At 41.2% G+C, this 18,886-nt stretch overlaps 2 protein-coding genes across 3 annotated transcripts; both read left to right on the top strand.

The window, feature by feature from the left end:
• The first annotated feature begins 239 nt into the window (after positions 1–239).
• On the top strand, positions 240–7,995 carry LOC116034214 (major intrinsically disordered Notch2-binding receptor 1-like). Its single transcript, XM_031276777.2, has 4 exons — positions 240–623; positions 1,811–3,818; positions 4,859–5,077; positions 5,267–7,995. Exons 2-4 carry the CDS (start codon positions 1,821–1,823, stop codon positions 5,459–5,461), a joined length of 2,412 nt encoding a protein of 803 aa, XP_031132637.1. The 5' UTR covers positions 240–623; positions 1,811–1,820; the 3' UTR covers positions 5,462–7,995.
• Positions 7,996–9,106: 1,111 nt separating this feature from the next.
• On the top strand, positions 9,107–18,585 carry LOC116034204 (rac GTPase-activating protein 1-like). 2 transcript variants are annotated; one of them, XM_036002444.1, is made up of 18 exons: positions 9,107–9,282; positions 9,748–9,847; positions 10,287–10,489; positions 10,773–10,927; positions 11,314–11,383; positions 11,521–11,574; positions 11,768–11,845; positions 12,093–12,207; positions 12,938–13,086; positions 13,206–13,370; positions 13,455–13,550; positions 13,729–13,927; positions 14,123–14,228; positions 14,469–14,601; positions 14,780–14,888; positions 15,023–15,131; positions 16,991–17,126; positions 17,169–18,585. In XM_036002444.1, the coding sequence occupies exons 2-17, from the start codon at positions 9,763–9,765 to the stop codon at positions 17,064–17,066; spliced, it is 1,902 nt and encodes a 633-aa protein (XP_035858337.1). In that variant the 5' UTR covers positions 9,107–9,282; positions 9,748–9,762; the 3' UTR covers positions 17,067–17,126; positions 17,169–18,585. The 2 variants fall into 2 exon arrangements, with proteins under 2 accessions (XP_035858337.1, XP_031132621.2); XM_031276761.2 differs by having other exon boundaries at positions 9,745–9,847.
• The last annotated feature ends 301 nt before the right edge of the window (positions 18,586–18,886 follow it).

Here is an 18,886-nt window from a genome sequence, read left to right as displayed (position 1 = left end):
GTACAACCATTTGTGGATGATAATGCAGAGTAATGGTGAAAAGTCTGTGAGGGCTGAAGTCTGGCAGACAGTTCTGTGTGTAGGCAGCAATCTAGCAGGCAATATACATTATGGCTTTACTATCAGTGTGGAGTGTCAATTAGCAAACATTTTTAATCTGTCCTTAATTCCTATGCTCAATTTGCACACATAAACCAGTCATTGCTATGGCACTCTAAGAAAATATGCTCCTGGACCTGACCCACTCATACACACTGGAGTCTCCTGTCAACAGGGTGTTTCTCCTCCAAATGCATTTATCAGAAATGTGGGTGTGTTGTTGACTTCAACACTTGTGTCATCGCTGATCTTTGGTGAGGGTAAACCGTTTGGATGTATTTTGAGGTCCCTTAGGGGACTGCAAGGACTTGTGGGAAGATGACCTGATTTCTAATTTTCTCCTCTCCTGCCTGAGCTGTGGGCTAGTCTCTGTTACAAACAGAGAAGCCCATGAAAGGAGTGTGACAGTATGAGCCGCGCAGAATCTATATGGAATACGGCCTCGCTAATGGCGTAAAATTGGATTTTATTTGTCATTTTTTATGGACGCAGACGTGACTGTAATTCTCTTTCAGTAGATTCAGGTAAGTGGAAATACTCCTACGCTCACCTCCGCTTAAGCTACACCAAAGGCGCTGATAACCCAAATAGCATTTACAACACTGACATGATATTGGTATTGTCCCAGCTGAAACACAAACGGGGACTCGCGGTAAAGATTGTCCTGCCCTTTCTGCATCTTCAGATGGTTTTCAAAGGTGCCCGGGCGGGAATTAAGTTACTGAATGCATGTTAGTATATTCATCGACACATCCTGCATTTGTTCAGTAAAGTGGCGACTATGCCCAGAGGCTGATATTAGAAATGAGAAGATTAAAAATGTCCAGTGAAAAAGATGTGCGCAGTGTGACGGCGTCACCAGGTCAGATGATCGGTTATTTTAGGGCCCAAAATTAAGGTCGCTTTCTAAAGGGCTTTTTTTTCCATTCGAGCTGAAAAAAAAAATCTACTTTGATTGTCATATTTTCGACAATTTATATGATTATATGCTGCCTATGATACAGTATCAGATCTGAAACACTTAATATTTTAACTAAGTGAAACTTGTACTTTAAGTAATTTAAAAGTGGAACTGCTTCCCAATTCATTTTAATACAAAACGTCCGCTGTTATTACTACCATCGTTTTATTGCTATTATTAACATGTAACATTCTATAGTAATATTTAGATAATAAACAAATAGCATTTTATATAGTAATACATCATAATATGTTGCTATTGCTTTATTGTTCATATAAACATGTAATATACATTACTATACAACATAGCCTACATCATATTGTTATTATTAATATACGTTCATTAAATGTTGAATAAACATTTTTTTTTGCATTAAAGAAAGAGAGATGGTGTTTAAGATTACCATGCACTTGTGGCTGGGTTGGGTCAGTGGGTAGAGCAGGCGCACAGGGTTCCTGGATTTCCTGCATGTCTTCCACCCTCTCTCTCCCCTTTCTCACCTAGCTGTCCTGTCAAAAATTTAAGGCGGAAAAGCCCAAAAAATAATCTTTAAAAAAAAAAAAAGATTACCATGCATTTAACAGATTGGATATGAGACTTAATTCCACCTGCAATAATGTTTGTGTCTTTTTATATTGCCTTAATAGCTTTTTAATGTGTTATGTAAATCACTTTGAATTACCTTGGTTTGAAAGGTGCTATACAAATAAACTTGCTTTGCCTTGGTAACTGTCTGGTTTTCCCTCTCAGGTGAGCAGCCATGGCTAACCTGCAGCAGGAATACCCTGGGGTCCTTCTGGAGATCCTGGAGGAACTGGCCAATATGCGCCAATGGCTGACCTTCCAGGATCTTTGTCGCATGGTCAGCACCCGCTTTGACCTGGAGCACCTCATCGAGCTCAGGAGTTTGCTGTTTGCTGCTGCCAGCCATGACCCCTGTTTCCCAGCTACTCTCTTCAGAGACCGGGTTTCCACCAGAGGCCAGGGGCTATCACCCATAGGTGTCGCTGCTGACATTGTAACTATCTTCAATCTCATTCAGATGACGGCTGGGGCTCCTGATGGCAGCCATCCAATGAGAGCCCAGATGGTCCTCCCCGTCGACCAGTCCCCAGGCCCCAGTCTGCCTGGAATACACCAGCTGAACATTTCTGGTCGAGAAAGAGCACGTGCCCACTCTGACTCCGGTGGCAGGCCTATCGATCAGCACTTGCTGCTTCCAAGATCTAATTACTCTGCCCGCAAGCGAGCAAGTCTTCCCCCGGATCCCATCTCACTTGTGTCCTCTCCTCCAATCAGGACGAGGGCTGTGTCTTTCGACTTGCCTCACACCACACTATTGTACCCCAGTGGTCAAATCCCCAACGAGGAAATGCAGAATATCTACCTGCCTTTGGAGACAGACAGTGAGTCTAGTGGAGATTCTGTGCCGATGGAGGTGTTTGAAGATGAACAGGAATCGTCTGTCAACCAGAAGAGAAACATATTTAGGAAGGACTTCCATAACCAGCCACCTCTAATACCCCAGGTGACTGTTAACAGTGAGTCTCCCAGTCCCAAACAGGGGAAGAAAGGCTTCGACAATCACAGCTTTGAAACAATCCCAAATCCTTACTCATCACCAGCAACAGTCAACCAATCGCCAGAGCTGCAGGCTAAACACGAGATCCTTGATGACCTACAGGACTCAACTTACTTTGGACCCCAGTCAATGCCAGAGTGGTCCCCCCAACACCTTCAACCTCCCAGGCCCCAGAGGCCCATCTGGAGCAACAAGAGTCACAGTCTAGAGGACCGGATAGGTCTGGGCAGCATTGGAATGGGGATGGGATCACAAGGGGGGCAACTTCCAAGACGATCAACCCCTGCAATCAGCAATTTGGGGGGGTCCTCAGGAGCTGAGAGTGGGAATAGTGGATTGCCAAGTGGAGGTGATGGGGTCAAGGCTCAAGGAACCCAGACAGACCAACCGGACACCCGGCGCCTCCGTAGCCTGGTCCACGCTGATCGCCTCTCCTTTATGACCTCATTAGACGACCCTGAGTTTGGTGAGGATGACATCAGTGCCATCTTTCGTTTCTTAGATGACATAAGCATGTGCGGTTCCACGGGAGTCTTGCACCCTACCGATGGATCAGGGGCCATTAACCAGGACACCCCCGAGGCCAGACGTGGCCGCCTAGGTCAACTCCAAAGGCTATTCCACTCTCTGGAAAGTAGCGATGATGGGCTCAAGGCCGGTGTCTGTAAACTGCTGCTCCGTATGAGCCAGATAGAAAGACAACTGGAGTCACTGAATGATGTAAAGGCTGAGATTTCCCAGGTACTGTCTGCACTGCAGCGGCTGGATGAAAAGATCCAGCAACCTATCGGTGGTGATGGACAAGGCACCGGTGGGCGATGGCTCGAGCCTCTCAGTGGTGTGTCCTCCTTTATGAGCCACCCAATAACTCCTTCTGAGTCATCTGAGCCTCAGCCTCTGTCTGTGTCTGAGCATCTGTTTCCAGGGATCAGCACTACTAGTCTGGACTGGAACCGGTGGAACACTCCCAGGGAGCAAGCAGAAAGCAGCAAGAGTCAGGCTGATTCAAAGGGGAGGAAAGAAGGGAAGAAGGATGCATCATCTCGTCGTGCCTCCAAAACCCAGCCTGAAGAAAAAAGTGTCTCTGATTCCAAACAGCTGAATGTCTCTAACTCGGCAAGAGACTGGACAGTGTCATTCTCGAAAAGTAAGGAGGGCAAAGCTTCACATGGAAAGGTAGAGTCATTTTACTGTGTACATTTTATTCTATATTTTCCATGATACATGAAGTAATAACTGTTAGAAGAGAGATTAGTCAGCATATGTGCAGCAGTTTTTTAAGAGATTCAAAAGGTAGTACAATACTCACACCATCTGTACTGTACATCCATGCTGTGCGACCACAAAATGTGTTAGGCCTGAGTAGCTGGCCCTGTTGTATGCTGGGTAGACACATGTGATTGTGTGGTTGGTTGACATGCTAATCAGGCCACTTTGTGGGGTGTTGGTTTAAACCTTTACAGTGAACAGTTGAATTTATTCAAATGTAGTCTGGCTATCACCAGACCAAGCTCAATCTTTTAAGACTGAATATTAGTCTGGGGAGTCTGCTCTGTATTTTCTACTGCACAAGAGGCGTGATCAACGGGCATAGTTCAAATGACTCTGTACGCAATTGGATAGTCCTTCAACCAATCAGAACAACGATCCGGGTGACGTAGCAGCGACAGCGTCATCAACGGGTTGCTGCGCTTCGGTGGCCGAATGTAAACAAGAAGCTGCTTGGTCGCTTCTCTATCGTCTATCGTCATTGTGTTAAATCCGCCAATAGCGCGCCAGGTGGATAAGCCAGTTTGTGATTGGTCCCTGCAAAATTGTAACAGAAGCAGGATAGATAAACATACAGGTTTCCAGCCTGAGCTGCAGGGCAAAATCAAATCGCCGGCAGATCGGGCTGGGTTTACCCAGTCTAATTCATATGCACAACAATTATTGAGAAGCAGTCGTTGGCAATTAATATCTCAGATCTTAGGCTCCTTCTAACAATGCTTATTAAATATGTATAAAAAGAAATCACGCCTGTAAAAAGTGAGAATCTTAAACATGAAATAATGCAGAAGTTAAGATATAGGGATAAAATATAACATACAATTATATATATATAGCACTGTTTGGTAAGTGCTGCAAAGAAACATTTCACAAATGTTTGAAGGTTTAAAATAGGTGTTGTATATACAGTCTATATAAAATCTGTGTTTGGCCCATTTTCCTTCTAGGCAGATCAATCAGGCAGCACCACTAACCTAATCTCCAAAAAGTCCTCCAACCTGGTGGAACAAGTGTTTAACTCGTCCCTGTTCCGTCACAAAGACAGCAATCTGACATGTGGACTAACTTCTGGGAATATCCTGGACCCCAGATTGTCTGAGGGGAGAGGAAGGCCCATATGGACCGTAGATGACAGAGAGGCACGTATTTCCCCTTTGGACTTACAGGTAAGATTTGTTGACTTTGAAAGGGCTACGTTAGTGTCATAAAATCATCACAAATGAATCAAGCATAGTAGGAAAGAGTATACAATGTTCGAATTCCTTTAACATCTCAGATTACATTAGGATTTGTATTTAATCTATACCAGTTTATATCTGCTCAGACAAATCTTTAAAAGACGTTGTGTTCCTCAGACCCAGGAGTCTCTGAACCCCAACAACATGGAGTTCTGGATGGATGACATCTACACTCCAGGCTATGACGCTCTACTAAGGCGTAAAGAGGCTGATCTCCGCAGGGCCAAGGTCTGCAAGCTGCTTGCACTCATTGCCACGGCAGTAACTATCATTCTTATCATCGTTATTCCTATTTGCACCATAGGGTCATGAAGAATCTTACAAAAGAGTCCACATTGTTGCCTGTTTTAATTGTAATTATTTATTTTCAGCAGCTATGTGCTGTACACAGGAGAATGCACGCCATTCACATGGAGATAAGTAGATACGAGACATGTGACACTGGATTGGTGATCAGTAAACATTCAGTAACTCCTTACACTTCTCTGCATGCAGCAACATTATAACACAGGAGGATTCAAACTGTAGCTTACTAATCACACCGAGTCACTCCCTCATGCAGTTACAACAAATTGTAAGTAATCTCCCATGCCATGTTTTCTCTTCCATTTAACGTCATTTATGTGGCTGCGAAAGGAAGTATCTAAGGATGAATGTTTTAAATAATTTTAAAATATATTTGAGAGGATATGTTGAAACTAGTAATACTGAGCCAATGCAAAAGTGTTTTTTCTCATTTTGCCTGCTCTTTTCTGAGAAACAACACTATTACAAATGCATTGTGAAACAGCTTCAGCCTTGAGCACTGCCTAAAGCATGAATTATGCTTCTGCGTTAAATCTACGCCATGGCTACGTACGTAGGTACGTGGAGACACGGACACTACGCCGGACCCTACGCTGTAGCCTGACGTGCACCTCTTGAAAAATGTTAACTACACGTCGTAGCGACGCACGTCCCTCAGCCGTGGTCTTTGTAGCGTTACATTTCCCCCTACTCATTTCCTGGTTCTCCTTCTCCATAAACAACATGAAATCAAGCAGAGAGTTAACTTTTCCTGCTACAGATTTACCACCGTGGTTAGAAAGCACAGAGGAGACACTTTGTTTCTCTCACTATAACTCTAGAGTCTGTACTCTCTCTGAAGCTAATCGGCGTCACTCTCTCACTCGCTCTACCACACACTACCCACACACACACATGCAGGCCCTGCTATTTTCTTAAAGAGATCGACGCACACACCAACGCACAGGTATAAACTTCAGGCCACTTACGTAGGCTACGGCGAAAGCTCTGCGTGGAGCCTCCGCAGGACCATAAATCACGCTTGACTCTATCTTGCTGTTTTCCTGAGAACATCACAGGGCTTATTTCACTTTTATGTAATATAATAATAATAGTTTTAAGAGTTTTACATATACAGTTCATACATTGTAACATATACTATTGACAGGAGCATTTTTACTTTCTTTTAGTTTGAATGTTCTTGTCCTTTCTTTAAGCAACAAGATGTAGGCTACTGCTCAAACAAGCTTAAAAATAATAAAAAAAATAATAATATTTTTTAAAGAGTTCCCTCCCATTTTTCAAACTAAAAAAATAAGTTGTTTAATTCACTTGTGAATGTGTTTGGGTTGGATGTTTACCAAGTGTCAGGTTTCAAAACCTGGAAGATTTGTTGTTGAAGCAGTGAAGGAAAGAGGGAACCTTTTCCAGTAAACCCGCTCTGAGTGGAAGATTCCACTTGTAATTTAATTGATGGGATGTTTGGAGTGCACCTATGCACATTATCTTATTTCTCTACTCACTTGGCTAGAGCATTTCCACACACCTGCAGACTCACTCACCAACAGATTCATCTGGCCTGCTTTTACAGACAATGAAAGTAGTTTTGCCAGTGGTGTGACATTCCAGTTTGTAAAAACATCCTGTTAACTCAGGAGACATTACATTTCAATCAACTTTTCGTGCCAGACTGTAAAATCGAAGGGGGTTGACACAAAAACATGCACACTTTTAAAATATAATGACATTCATTGATATGTCCACAATTAAAAGTACCTTGGTGAAGCTTGTAGTGTTCACTTTATGTTGACATTGGTGTTAATAGGACTCTAAGGTGAGGCTGTAATGCAATGTACAATATGCCTGATAGTGTGGTCAAAATAAGAGGCATACTTTACAATACAACCCAATCAGTAACCAAATAGAGATGTTCAAAAACCGAAACTTTCTCAATACTTGTATTTATTGCTGGGCTAATGTATTGGATTGCATAACATTTTCTAGGTGTTCATGTTTTTCTGTCCACTCCCTCTACATTTATATGGATGATTTTGTTTCTGTTCAACAATAGCTAAGCACTTTTCTCAATTTTTACACAAAGTGGACAGAAACTATTATATATATTACGTATTAAAAGGCTTGTTTCCTTTATCTGAAAGCAAGTGAAGTTTAAGGGTCTGGATAGTGTGCACAAATATGAACAGGATGTATAGCGGGTGTGTTCTGCTTCAATGCATCCTCCTAAGTAGATGTTTATCTGCCAAGTGTTCCCCATGAGGCAGTTTGTGGATCCATTACCCTTCCAATGGTGCCACTGAGGAGGCCTAACCAGTCAGCACAATCTGTGGTGCTTCCTCTGAAACTTTGGTGCATTAGAGCCTCCTGATACTGTTTTCACTTCTGAGATGCATTTACTGTAGGAAATGTAGACCTTGTTGTTGCATTATCCATGCACATTTTAGACAGACAACTAAAAATCTGTGAACTCATTATTCAGGTAAACACTCTGTCTTAAAAACTGCTTGTAAAATATTGCCTGTCTGAATAAACTCGGCAATGTGGTAACGTGCCTTTTACAATATATTGTCTCATCTGACAAATAATATATTTGCACTGTGTTATAAAATCATTATGGTGAATGAAACAATGGTCTGTTTTGCAAAATTAATTATTTCCCTTTTTTTCCTCTTGGTGAAGCACTTGGTTGATGCCAGATTACAGATTAATGCAGAGAGCAATACTAGTCGACTCAGTTTAAGAAAGGGCAGGCAGTGATTGATGTAGCAAGAGAATTTTGGCAGTTAAATTATCTGTGACTGGAGGAAATGTACGTATAGAGATAAATAATTGACTAAGACAGAGAGCGCAAATTGACTGACAGATCCTATTATCTCAAATCACCTCTAATGGACCTGCAGTATTCAGAACACTCACACACACACACACACTAAATCAATTGCAAACAGTTTACATGTATGTGTTCATAACACAGACATTTTTTAACAACTCAACAATAGAAAACACACACACAAACAAATGTGTTATAGTCTATTGTTGAGTTGTTAAAAAATGTAAACTGTTTGCAATTGATTTTGTCTGTCTGTCTGTCTGTCTGTCTGTGTGTGCATGCATGTTACCCTCATTACATGTTGCACAGTAGAGCTGCTGCTGCCCCCATATATGACATCCGTGGCTGATTAATGATGCCGTTGTGTGCATCCCATGTGCCAGGCCCATAGCAACAGGACACAATGTAGGATTTTATGATTTTACACTAAATTTCACCATACTGAATTTGATCCTCTGATGCACAGTAAGGAGAGCAGGAGGCACAGATACTGGACTTGACTCACCTCAGTCAAAACTACCCTTTTTATTTACTTATGGGGTTATTGGTTACAGTTAATGAGTTAGATCAGATATATGAAAGAAAGTTATTTCAAGCACAGATCTCCTTTCAAAAACTACGGGCCCAGCCCAATTTGACACAGATTTTGAGCCAGTGGTTGTCTTTCTAGTAGATAAAGAACCATACTGGGTCATTATAAGGCAATATCTTGTTTTTTTGTATGTCCACCATGTCCTCCTCAAATGGCACTAATCGCCACCCTGCATTTACAACTCTGGGTGTGTGGGGGCGATAGAGCGCTCCGACCTCCGCCAAATCCGCCAACGAGGAAGAAAACCGGCGCTGATTTTGAACTTTGAAGAAGAATGTGCAAACTTTATCAAACAGGTGTGGCTCTGCTGTTGCTGGTGGGGGAATAAACCATCTAACATCTGCTTTTAACATCGGAACTTGTTACATTACATGTCAGCCCTACTATTACAGGAAAACTATTGCACATGTAAGTGTTTTGTTCTTTCTTTTGACCAACGTAACGATAGTTAGCTAGCGTTAAGTCAACACAAACGTGCTAATGTTATGTAGCTAACGTTAACGTTAGCACAGTGCAGTAACGTTAAACATGGCGCAACATTAATTTATCTGAGAAGCTTGAGAGTTGTTTTAAATACAGTGGGGAGATAAAGTCATGGCGAACGCTTGAACATAAGTAACGTTAGCTGACATAATGAGTGACGTTGTTTTTCTTTAGCTCTAACGTTAATGTTGTAGCTAACGTATGCAACGTTAACGATATTTGTTAACGTTACATTTCACATGTTTGATGTTATCGTAACACTGACGTTAAATGTAGCGTTAGACGGGCTAATTCAATGTTAACAGAGTGAAACGTCAACAAAATATAACGATGTAAACATACTAGCATTAACCATTATCCTACCCACCCATTTCTACCTACTGAAAGTAGCTGCAGTAAGACACGATGGAGTCGTCTGTTGTGAACCTGTACAACCAGTTCCAGAATCTGAGAGCCCAGGTGGACGGTCTGAATGAGGGTATTGAACCACGTAAGTTATTTCCACACTTTGTCTTAGTATTTGCCACCTCTTTAGAAGCAACATACGATGAATGCAGAAGCAGTAATGAGCCTTTGCTTTAGCTAGAAAAGGCTGACAGGGCCCGGACTGCAGACATGCTGTGAAAACTGATGGTGCAGCCCATGACACAAATGAGGGTGGAAACAGCTATTGGGGTATACATAAAAATAGTCCAGATGATGCAATTCATTTCAATTTGAACTAACAGGAAAGCACTATTACTCGTTTGTTCACTTTACAGCAGAGCACTCAGTCTTTTTGTCCTCTATCTTGAGGTAATTCAGCAAGGGCAATAAGCCACTGCAAACCAATGGAATTTTGGAGGCCTAATACACAAAGCCACCACAGAAGAATAGTATATTGTGCACAGCAGCAATGCAACAATCTCCTGTTCTGTTGTTTTATTCAGAGTTCCTCCAGATGGCAGTGAACTTTGAGGAGTGCCGTAAGAAGTGGCTGCGGGCAGGTGAGGAGCTGGTTTCCTGTAAAGAGGTGCTGGCTAAAGCAGAGACTGAAAGGGGAGCCCTGGAGGTCAAACTGAAGCATGCCCGCAACCAGGTGGATGTGGAGATCCGCCGAAGGCAGAAGGCTGAGGCTGTCTATGAGAAGCTGGTTGGTGCAACACTACTTACAAGTCTTGTATATGTGCGTGGTTGCTGATGGGATAAATAGGAAATTAGAAAAAATGAAAAATCTAGATGTTCATCTTCAAATAATGCTATTGGTCACTGCACTTGGTAAAGCTTCCTGTGTATGTCACTGTATGTGAATAGATTTTCTATCTGGTGATTGTTCATTATTATAATAATAATAATACATTTTTCTGCATTTGTCAGTGTTTTTTATATATTGACCTGTCCCTGTCAACCTGCTGTTTTTTTTTTGGGCATAACAGGAACGTCAGCTACAGCTGATACGGGAGTTGCTGATATCCGAGAACAATGGTAACAGTGTCCACCTGAGTGAGGAGCAGCGCTCCGCCCTGGCCTTCCTCAATGCCCACTCACAGGCAGCACAGGCTGCTAAGAGCAACCTCGACTCCAGTCGAAGGTCAGATTCTGAAACGGCTAGAAGTGCACCATTAACTCCTTTTTTTTTTTTTTTTTTTTTACAAGACAGTACTGATAAGACAACAAGGACTTTAGTTGTTTATCTTACCACAGTGCCTGGTCCTTTCTTGAGCTTTCACTTATATTAAGGTTACTTTATCACTGCACTTTATGTAGTTAGTGACTACACTGTCTGGTATAAACTGTATAGAGTTGCAGCATACATACGATACTGTACATTGTGGGAATAGAATAACATATGTAAAATATGAGTTCCTATATTAAAGCTGGTATGATTCACCAGAATATTGTCATTTTCAACTAGCCTTGGGCACAGGAAGTACTTAAGACAGTAGGATTATATGCTGACTTTAATCTATTTTACAGGTTAACCACCATTGATGAATCAGCTTCTATGCTGTCAGACATCAGCTATGACCAAACGGACGACTCTCTGGTATATTGACCCATTTTCTTATATTTTTCTGTATATTTTAGGAGAACTGCTGGTTTGATGATCAGATTGTGGGACAACCGTGTTTATTAAGTTTAGTTTATTAAGTGTTATGCTCTATCTCTCTCCTTTTCCTGTAGGACTGGGATTCCTCTGTGATGAAGACTGTAAGACTGCGGAAACGCCAGAAACGAGTGAGTCATGTCTTTACTCACATTTGGAATAGATGCCTCCTTGCATGCATTATTGATGAAGTAATCTTGATAAAACATTTTTTTTTTTGATTCATGTGTTTCTATATATCAGCACGACTTTGGCTTGCTAATTGGTGTACAGTTTTCAGCAGCCAATCCATTTTTTTAAGTTCCTGTACATTTTAATCCATAGCGCTCTTCCAGAAAACTCCCTGAGGTTCCTCCACAGGCAATGAAGAAACCACGCTCCACTGGGCGCGCATCAGATAGGGTAATGCAGTGCTGACCTCTGCAGCTGAATGCACCACTAACATTTGTGTATAACCCTAACACAGCTTGGTGTGATTATGTCTCTTTATGAAATTAGCAGACAAATAAAATGGCTATCAAGAGAAAGTAAACCTCAATATTGTCAATCAATAATTGTCACTCAAATGTCATTCAGTTTGGTTGGACAGAGCCTTAAATGTATTTACAATGGGTTTTTTTTGTTGTTTTTTTTTTTAAATATGATTCAGATAAATGAGTCTATAGTGGCCAAAACCACCATCACTATGCCGGTGAATGGTGGTGCTGTCGAGGCTGTCTCCACCATTGAAACTGTGCCTTACTGGACACGCAGCAGAAAGAGCGGTGAGAATTCTGTAGATTTTCTGTATGGTTCCTCTTTACTAGGCCTGGCAAACTCAATTCCTTTTAAGGATTCGGGTTATTCTGAGTCACTCACTAAACTGATCTGGGTTGTGCGAGTCACTTGAGTCAGTATTGCTAAATTGCCAAGGAAACTCTGTCCTAGCCCATTGTCTCTAACCACTAACGTAGTAGGAAGTTCTGTAGATCCACTCGTTGCAGACGAGGAGAGACTTCACTCGCTCTGCAGATCCACTCATGACAACGTAGCCGGCTGATTCGCGCGACAAAAACAAACTGCGCCAACCTGCACCACGAACCATAACAAACAGTGTTCCAGCCAATAACCGACAAGGAGGAGTTGGTTGAGTCATGAACGTGCATTGTGGAAGTAGTCTACTGGCTAATGCTGCTGCAGTGATGGCTCAACCAGCTCCTTCTTGTCAGTTATTGGCTGGAACACTGTTTGTTATGTTTCGTGGTGCAGGTTGGCGCAGTTTGTTTTTGTTGGCGTTTGTGGAGCCTGGGCTGTCTACAGAGACTGCGTTTTTTTTTTACAGTGTGTTCAGGGGACAGGCAGCTCGCGGATAGTGAGGAGATGTTTGCTGTATGTGACAAAAACTGTTGTAGCCTAAAAAACGCGTCACATCACTTAGAGCACCTTTTTAATGAATTTTTTTAATTTCACTTCATTGGTTTGGAGATTTTTACCAACATGTGATTGTGCCTACAGTTGCTCCAGCATGGGGTGATACAACCACTACTGACCAATCCGAGACTGCCAGTGAGACTCCCAGCACACCCGTCTCCAATTTCCCTGCCCAGCTCCGGACCCCCAGAACTAATAGAGGAGAAAAGAAGCATCAGTTTGTCCCCAAAACAGTAAGACCGTATACTTTTTGTTCTGTCTGCATCAACATTACAAGCTGGTTCACCTTGTTTAGGTTCAACTACTTGAAGTATCTACTTACCTTGGGCACTGTGGTCCCTCTATCACTAAGGTGATCAAGTCTGAGTTTTGCGTACCATGTGGAAGAAGAACAAAGTTTGGCAAGATGTACCTCCGCTGCCAGGATTGTAAGATTGTGACCCACCCAGAGTGTCGTGACTGCTGTCCCCTGCCCTGTAATCCCACAGCTGTTGGCACTCCCATCAAGAACACAGAGGTACATGAATAGCATGTTTCCACCATTTTTCATTATTTTCTATTACTTTCATATTTAGATTAATTGTGTGTGTTTTGTATGCAGATCACCCTGGCTGACTTTGCTCCAGTCACCTCCCCAAAGATCCCAGCTTTGGTTATCTACTGCATTAGGGAGATTGAACAAAGAGGCCTGCATGAGGTGAGACAGACTTTATTAAAGTCCTTGTTAACTTGTCACCCTCATTATGCTCTGATCTTTTTCTCTTGAGCGATTACAATAGATAATTTCTCTCTAATTGGCTATCTCATTCAGTAGTACGGTATCACAGGCAGCCAGACACTGAGAGCTGCTTTCTTTTATGTTTTCCTTGGCCCAGGTTGGCCTGTACAGAGTCTCTGGCCAAGAGCGCATGGTGAAAGAGCTGAAGGAGAAGCTGATTAGAGGAAAGACTCTGCCTCCACTTAACAAAGTGGACGACATTAACGTCATTACAGGTGTCCTCAAAGACTTCCTCAGAAACCTGCCAGAGCCACTGCTCACCTTCCACCTCAACAAAGCCTTCATAGAAGCAGCTGGTGAGTTTCCGAGGCTTGTAGAATCACTTACAGAAGTTTGCTGTAACCGCAGTGGTCTCTATCTGTCTGAATGTTTACGTAACATTATTATTTGAAGAACAGTGATTTTTAATTGAGTGAATCAAGAAGCTCCATGGGAAACGGGTAACATGCATGTACACGAATGTGAGAAGACTGGTGTTAATGTTTTTGTAGAAATCCAGGATGACGGCAACAGTCTCGCCATGCTGTATCAGACCATCAGCGAGCTGCCTCAACCAAACCGAGACACTCTGGCCTGCCTGATGATCCATCTACAGAAGTAATTTTCATTACATTTCAGCAGTGCTAAGAAGCCTTTTTGTTTTATCCTTTTCATCCTCCCATCTGCTCCCATTACCTTCCACCCATTAGACAGAGTGGTGTAAGCAACTAGTTGTGTCCCAGAAGGACTTTTGTCCAAATGAGTGAGCAAGCATGTTGTAACCTCATACATCTCTGCAGTACAGATCAACTTTCATTTTAGTTAAGACTGACATTTTCTACCCCTTTCTTTTCCCAGGGTCTCTGAGTGTGTGGATACCAAGATGGATGTAAACAACCTGGCCAGAGTGTTTGGCCCTACTCTTGTGGGTCATGCTGTTCCCGACCCAGACCCTATGACCATCCTGCATGACACTAACAGGCAACCAAGGGTAACGTGAATGAGAATAAAGAATAACTGCTCTGACTATACATTCAGTGCCCTAGCCCAGTGTTTATAAAGTAGCACATAGTTGAGGTATATGGGTGTATGTGCTTTTGTTTACTTCAAGATCAGTGTTTCTGTGTGGTTTTGACTACAAATACTGGATTTAATTGATGTCTTTCTAGGTTGTAGAGCGCTTGCTCAGCATTCCGGGAAAGTACTGGGACCAGTTTGCTTATCCAGATAATACAGGCATGGACAATGCTCGCCACACTGATACTCCAGACCACCAGGGTAAATCACCAAAAGGGGAATAACAAGATTCCTCCATTTTTTTTTTTAAGCATTTATTCTCTGCATCTTTGGTTCACACATAACACAATCAGTTGTGTAAAACTGAGGATGTGTTGATCTTTAATTAATTGTAGTGAGCATATTGGGACCACTGACCACTCCAGAGCACCAGATGATGGCCAAAACACCCTCCTCCAGCTCGCTGTCCCAGCGCATGAGGCAGACCCTCTCCAGCACCACCATGTAAGCTCACTCAAACTCTCTCACACACTCTCACAGTCTGTTAAAACAAACCAGAGTAAAAGAAAAAAGCAGGGCAACATTCATAAAACGTCACTAAACCCTAATCCAAGTTACAGCTGGCCATAACAAATGATCTTGTTAATGATCATCTACGTAGCTGTCTTTTTCCCCAGTAAAAGCCAGTTGGGAATTAGTTTGTTAACCTTTGATAAAGTTACCTTGGATAACTGTCTGCTGTGTGGACAGTAAACACTATGATCAGCGCTCATATGCAACTTGTTAACTTGTGAGCCCCTGCACATTGCTGCTGAAAGGGAAAGAAAACTTAATTACTATATTATCTGTTTAAAAATCCTCCCCTCTCTCCGACTGGTCATTTACAGTTTTTCATTTCTAAAGGGGCTTTTGAAACTAATTTCATTCCATTGTGCATTTAAAATGATAATTGGAATAGCATAATAATGGTAATTTTATTCAAAATAGACCTTTTTTTCCCCAAAGGACATTTTGTAGATAAACCACAGGTCTAAATAATACAACTAGTTGTGACTTTAGTTTCAGGGTCCTGGTATTTTTTTTTTTTTAAAGGATATTTTTCGGCATTTCAGGCCTTTATTTGTATAGGACAGCTTAGACATGAAAGGGGAGAAAGAGGGGGAATGACATGCAGCAAAGGGCCGCAGACCGGAGTCGAACCCGCGGCTGCTACGTCGAGGAGTAAACCTCTATATATGGGCGCCTGCTCTACCAGGTGAGCTAACCAGGCGCCCCAGGGTCCTGGTATTGTTTATTCTATGGCTCACTGTCATGACCTCCCGGGATACTTGAATTGAACAGATCCATCGTTAATGTTATCAGTAATACCTGTGCTTTTTACTATGACAAGTCAAAATGTCCTGAGAAGAGGTCTAATCAGGCATAATAAGTAAACAAAACAAAACGTGTGTGTGTGTGTGTGTGTGTGTGTGCCGTTAACTCAAAGGCTTGAGTTATATATTGTATGATGTAACGGTCCGATTTATAAAAAACATAAAATAATTACATTTTTATGTTATTATAAAAACAGTGACCATTTAGGTCTTTTCCTTTAAAAGAAAGAGACTGAAATTAACAATATTTCACCGGCGGGAAAAATGTTACTAGTAAATGTTTAGCAGGCCAGTGTAATGCAGGCATGTACTGTATCTGCTCCTTTAGGGTTAACCCTAACCCTCCATAGGCCCTTAGTGAAAGAGCAGGTAAACCCTAAAAAGTAGGCCTATTGGTCAATGATAGGTTGGATATTTCAGCATACATGTTTCAAACGTATTTCATATCTTATATAAGGTCTTGTATGAAGGGTTATTTTCAGGACAACCTTAACACACAGGAAATTGGAGCCTGGAATGTGTGAATTTATTAGAAGTATCTTCCATATAAGGATTAGTTTGGAGGTAAAACACTGTCTCACAGAAATAGATAGACTGGAATGTATGAAAGGAGGAGTTTTGACGTTCGTAGAGACACTATGGGTACAGGCTCTTACGAGTGTGTACACATGGTTATCTCCCTCTCTCGGAGAGAAACTTGTTCAATATTGAATAAAGCCTCATTTAATCTAAAGTCATCAGACTCGTCATCTGTGAAGTCTCCAACATCATTTCCATGATGTCAGCCCGATATCAGTCAAGATCCAGTTTTGATAAAGTTTGAACATTTGCAGATTTGAGTGTAAGGCATTGTGTCTCAAACAGCAGATCCAGATACATTTAATAAAAAAACATACAAAAAAAATCCAAGGTCATGTCAAATGATTAATCAAATGAAGCTAACTTAGTTGTCCACGTATTAAGATTGGATTCTTGTTTTTATCTCCTTAGATTTGGGAGCAAAAGCAAAGCATCAGCTGCCTCTAACCGCCAGGGCACCTTCTTCGCCTCTCCACAGCTGAAGTAATGGCAAAGGAGAAATAAAAAAATAGCCGTATTGTACTAACCATAATAACTGAATATATATATATATATATATATATATATATATATATATATATATTTTCATTCACATAATCATGTGGGAAAACTACTGTGCAATTTTAACATGTTTTATCACTGAGTTTTTTTTTATTCAAGTATTTTATACAAGACTTTCTTACAAGAGTTTTCCTTTGAAAAGATTCCTGCATGACTGTTTCAGTTTGTTTTTATATCTTTGATTACTAATGATTTATTATTGACCAAAACTGTGGTGCCATCTATGTGATTGTAAGAGGTTTGAAGGCTTTGACCAGAAACCATTCTATACCAATTCAAGGATCATTATCTTCTGATTTGTGTTAAACACGTTGGTTTGATGTTAAAAATCTATGCATTCACTGGTGTAGGTCCATATTTGAACCTGTGGTTGTAACCACAGCGACGGAGGTGTTCAAGCACACGTGAAATATACAGCTGCATTGGACAAAGAAGGAATACATTGTATTATTGGCCAGTGTCTCTTTGTCTTTTGGCATTGGTTGCCTTGTCATTGTCCTGAAGACATTGTTTTTGTTTTCATGATTTAACATTTTGTTTTATATTTATGTTGATTGTGTGCTATGATGTATACCAATTATGACAATTTATATACCTTAACAATACTGCAATTTAAACACTGATACTGAATGGGAATAATGTTGCATATTGCACTATGTAACAATCTGAGTAAATGTGTATTCTACCTGGGAATACACGCCACTAGAGGCTGCTGTTGCACCACTTTTGATATGCAAGCCTTCGCCAATGAAGAGGGTCTACTGTATATTGTGCGCACAACCAGTCAGTGATACTGACACTGAAAACAATTAACAGATCATTGGGAAAACTGTTATTCCTGTGACCAAGGACACTTAAGTCAATATGTTCTCTCACAAGACAGACATCTGAGGCTCGCATCTGTGTGGTCATCACAAAATAAAACCTGGAGCTAATTTAAGTTATGAATGAATATCGATTTGCATGCACACTCACTATTTTAAATATTCGTATTAACAGTGGCTTTCTTGTACAGTTACATCACCAGTAATGCACAAGAAGGAACGCTTCCTCTGAGGAAATTTCCTCACTGCTGTTCTCACTGTCACCATTTAGAAGCTCCAGATTTTAGAGTGATGATGACATTATTTACTAAGTATTAATTATTGAAGAGAAATGTTTGTTGACAAAAAACTGATTAGTCATTAGAACCATGTTTTGCCTGCCAATTAAGAAATGCGCATTGTTTTGAGGTTGTAAGACTCCAGTAATACTACATTATGTTTTATACATTCTTCTACATGTATTCCATTATATGTTTCTATTTCTCTAATGAAATATTGTCTAACTGATGTTACTTTCACCAAAGATTGTGTGGACTGAATGTAAAACTGAATTTCTTTGTCTTAGCTCAAAAAGGATTACACAGAAGTCCATTGAGTTTAAAATAAAACCTCAAAAGACTGGTTCTTTTGTCCTGGTGGGTGTTGTTCATGCATGAGCTGGACATGTGGGGTGAGGAACCCTGCTGAAATGAGGCCCTAGAGCATAGGAGGCATACATGTAGGATGTGTGGATTGTGTTACCAGCAATTCAACCTAAAAAAAACCCCTACTCTTAAACCTGGATGTGGTTTAGTGTTAACCCTATTAACAGAGTATGTTATTAAGGCCTAATTCACGCAGCCTAAAACCTTAATGTTTACATTTGATCTTCATTTTCCTGGTGGAAATTGAATGTTGGCCATTGTTATTGAAGATCTACAGT

The sequence above is a fragment of the Sander lucioperca genome, chromosome 6 (genome assembly GCF_008315115.2).
Source record: "Sander lucioperca isolate FBNREF2018 chromosome 6, SLUC_FBN_1.2, whole genome shotgun sequence".
NCBI lineage: Eukaryota > Metazoa > Chordata > Actinopteri > Perciformes > Percidae > Sander > Sander lucioperca.
Note: the sequence above shows the minus strand (reverse complement) of the source record. Positions and strands in the feature narration are given on the sequence as shown.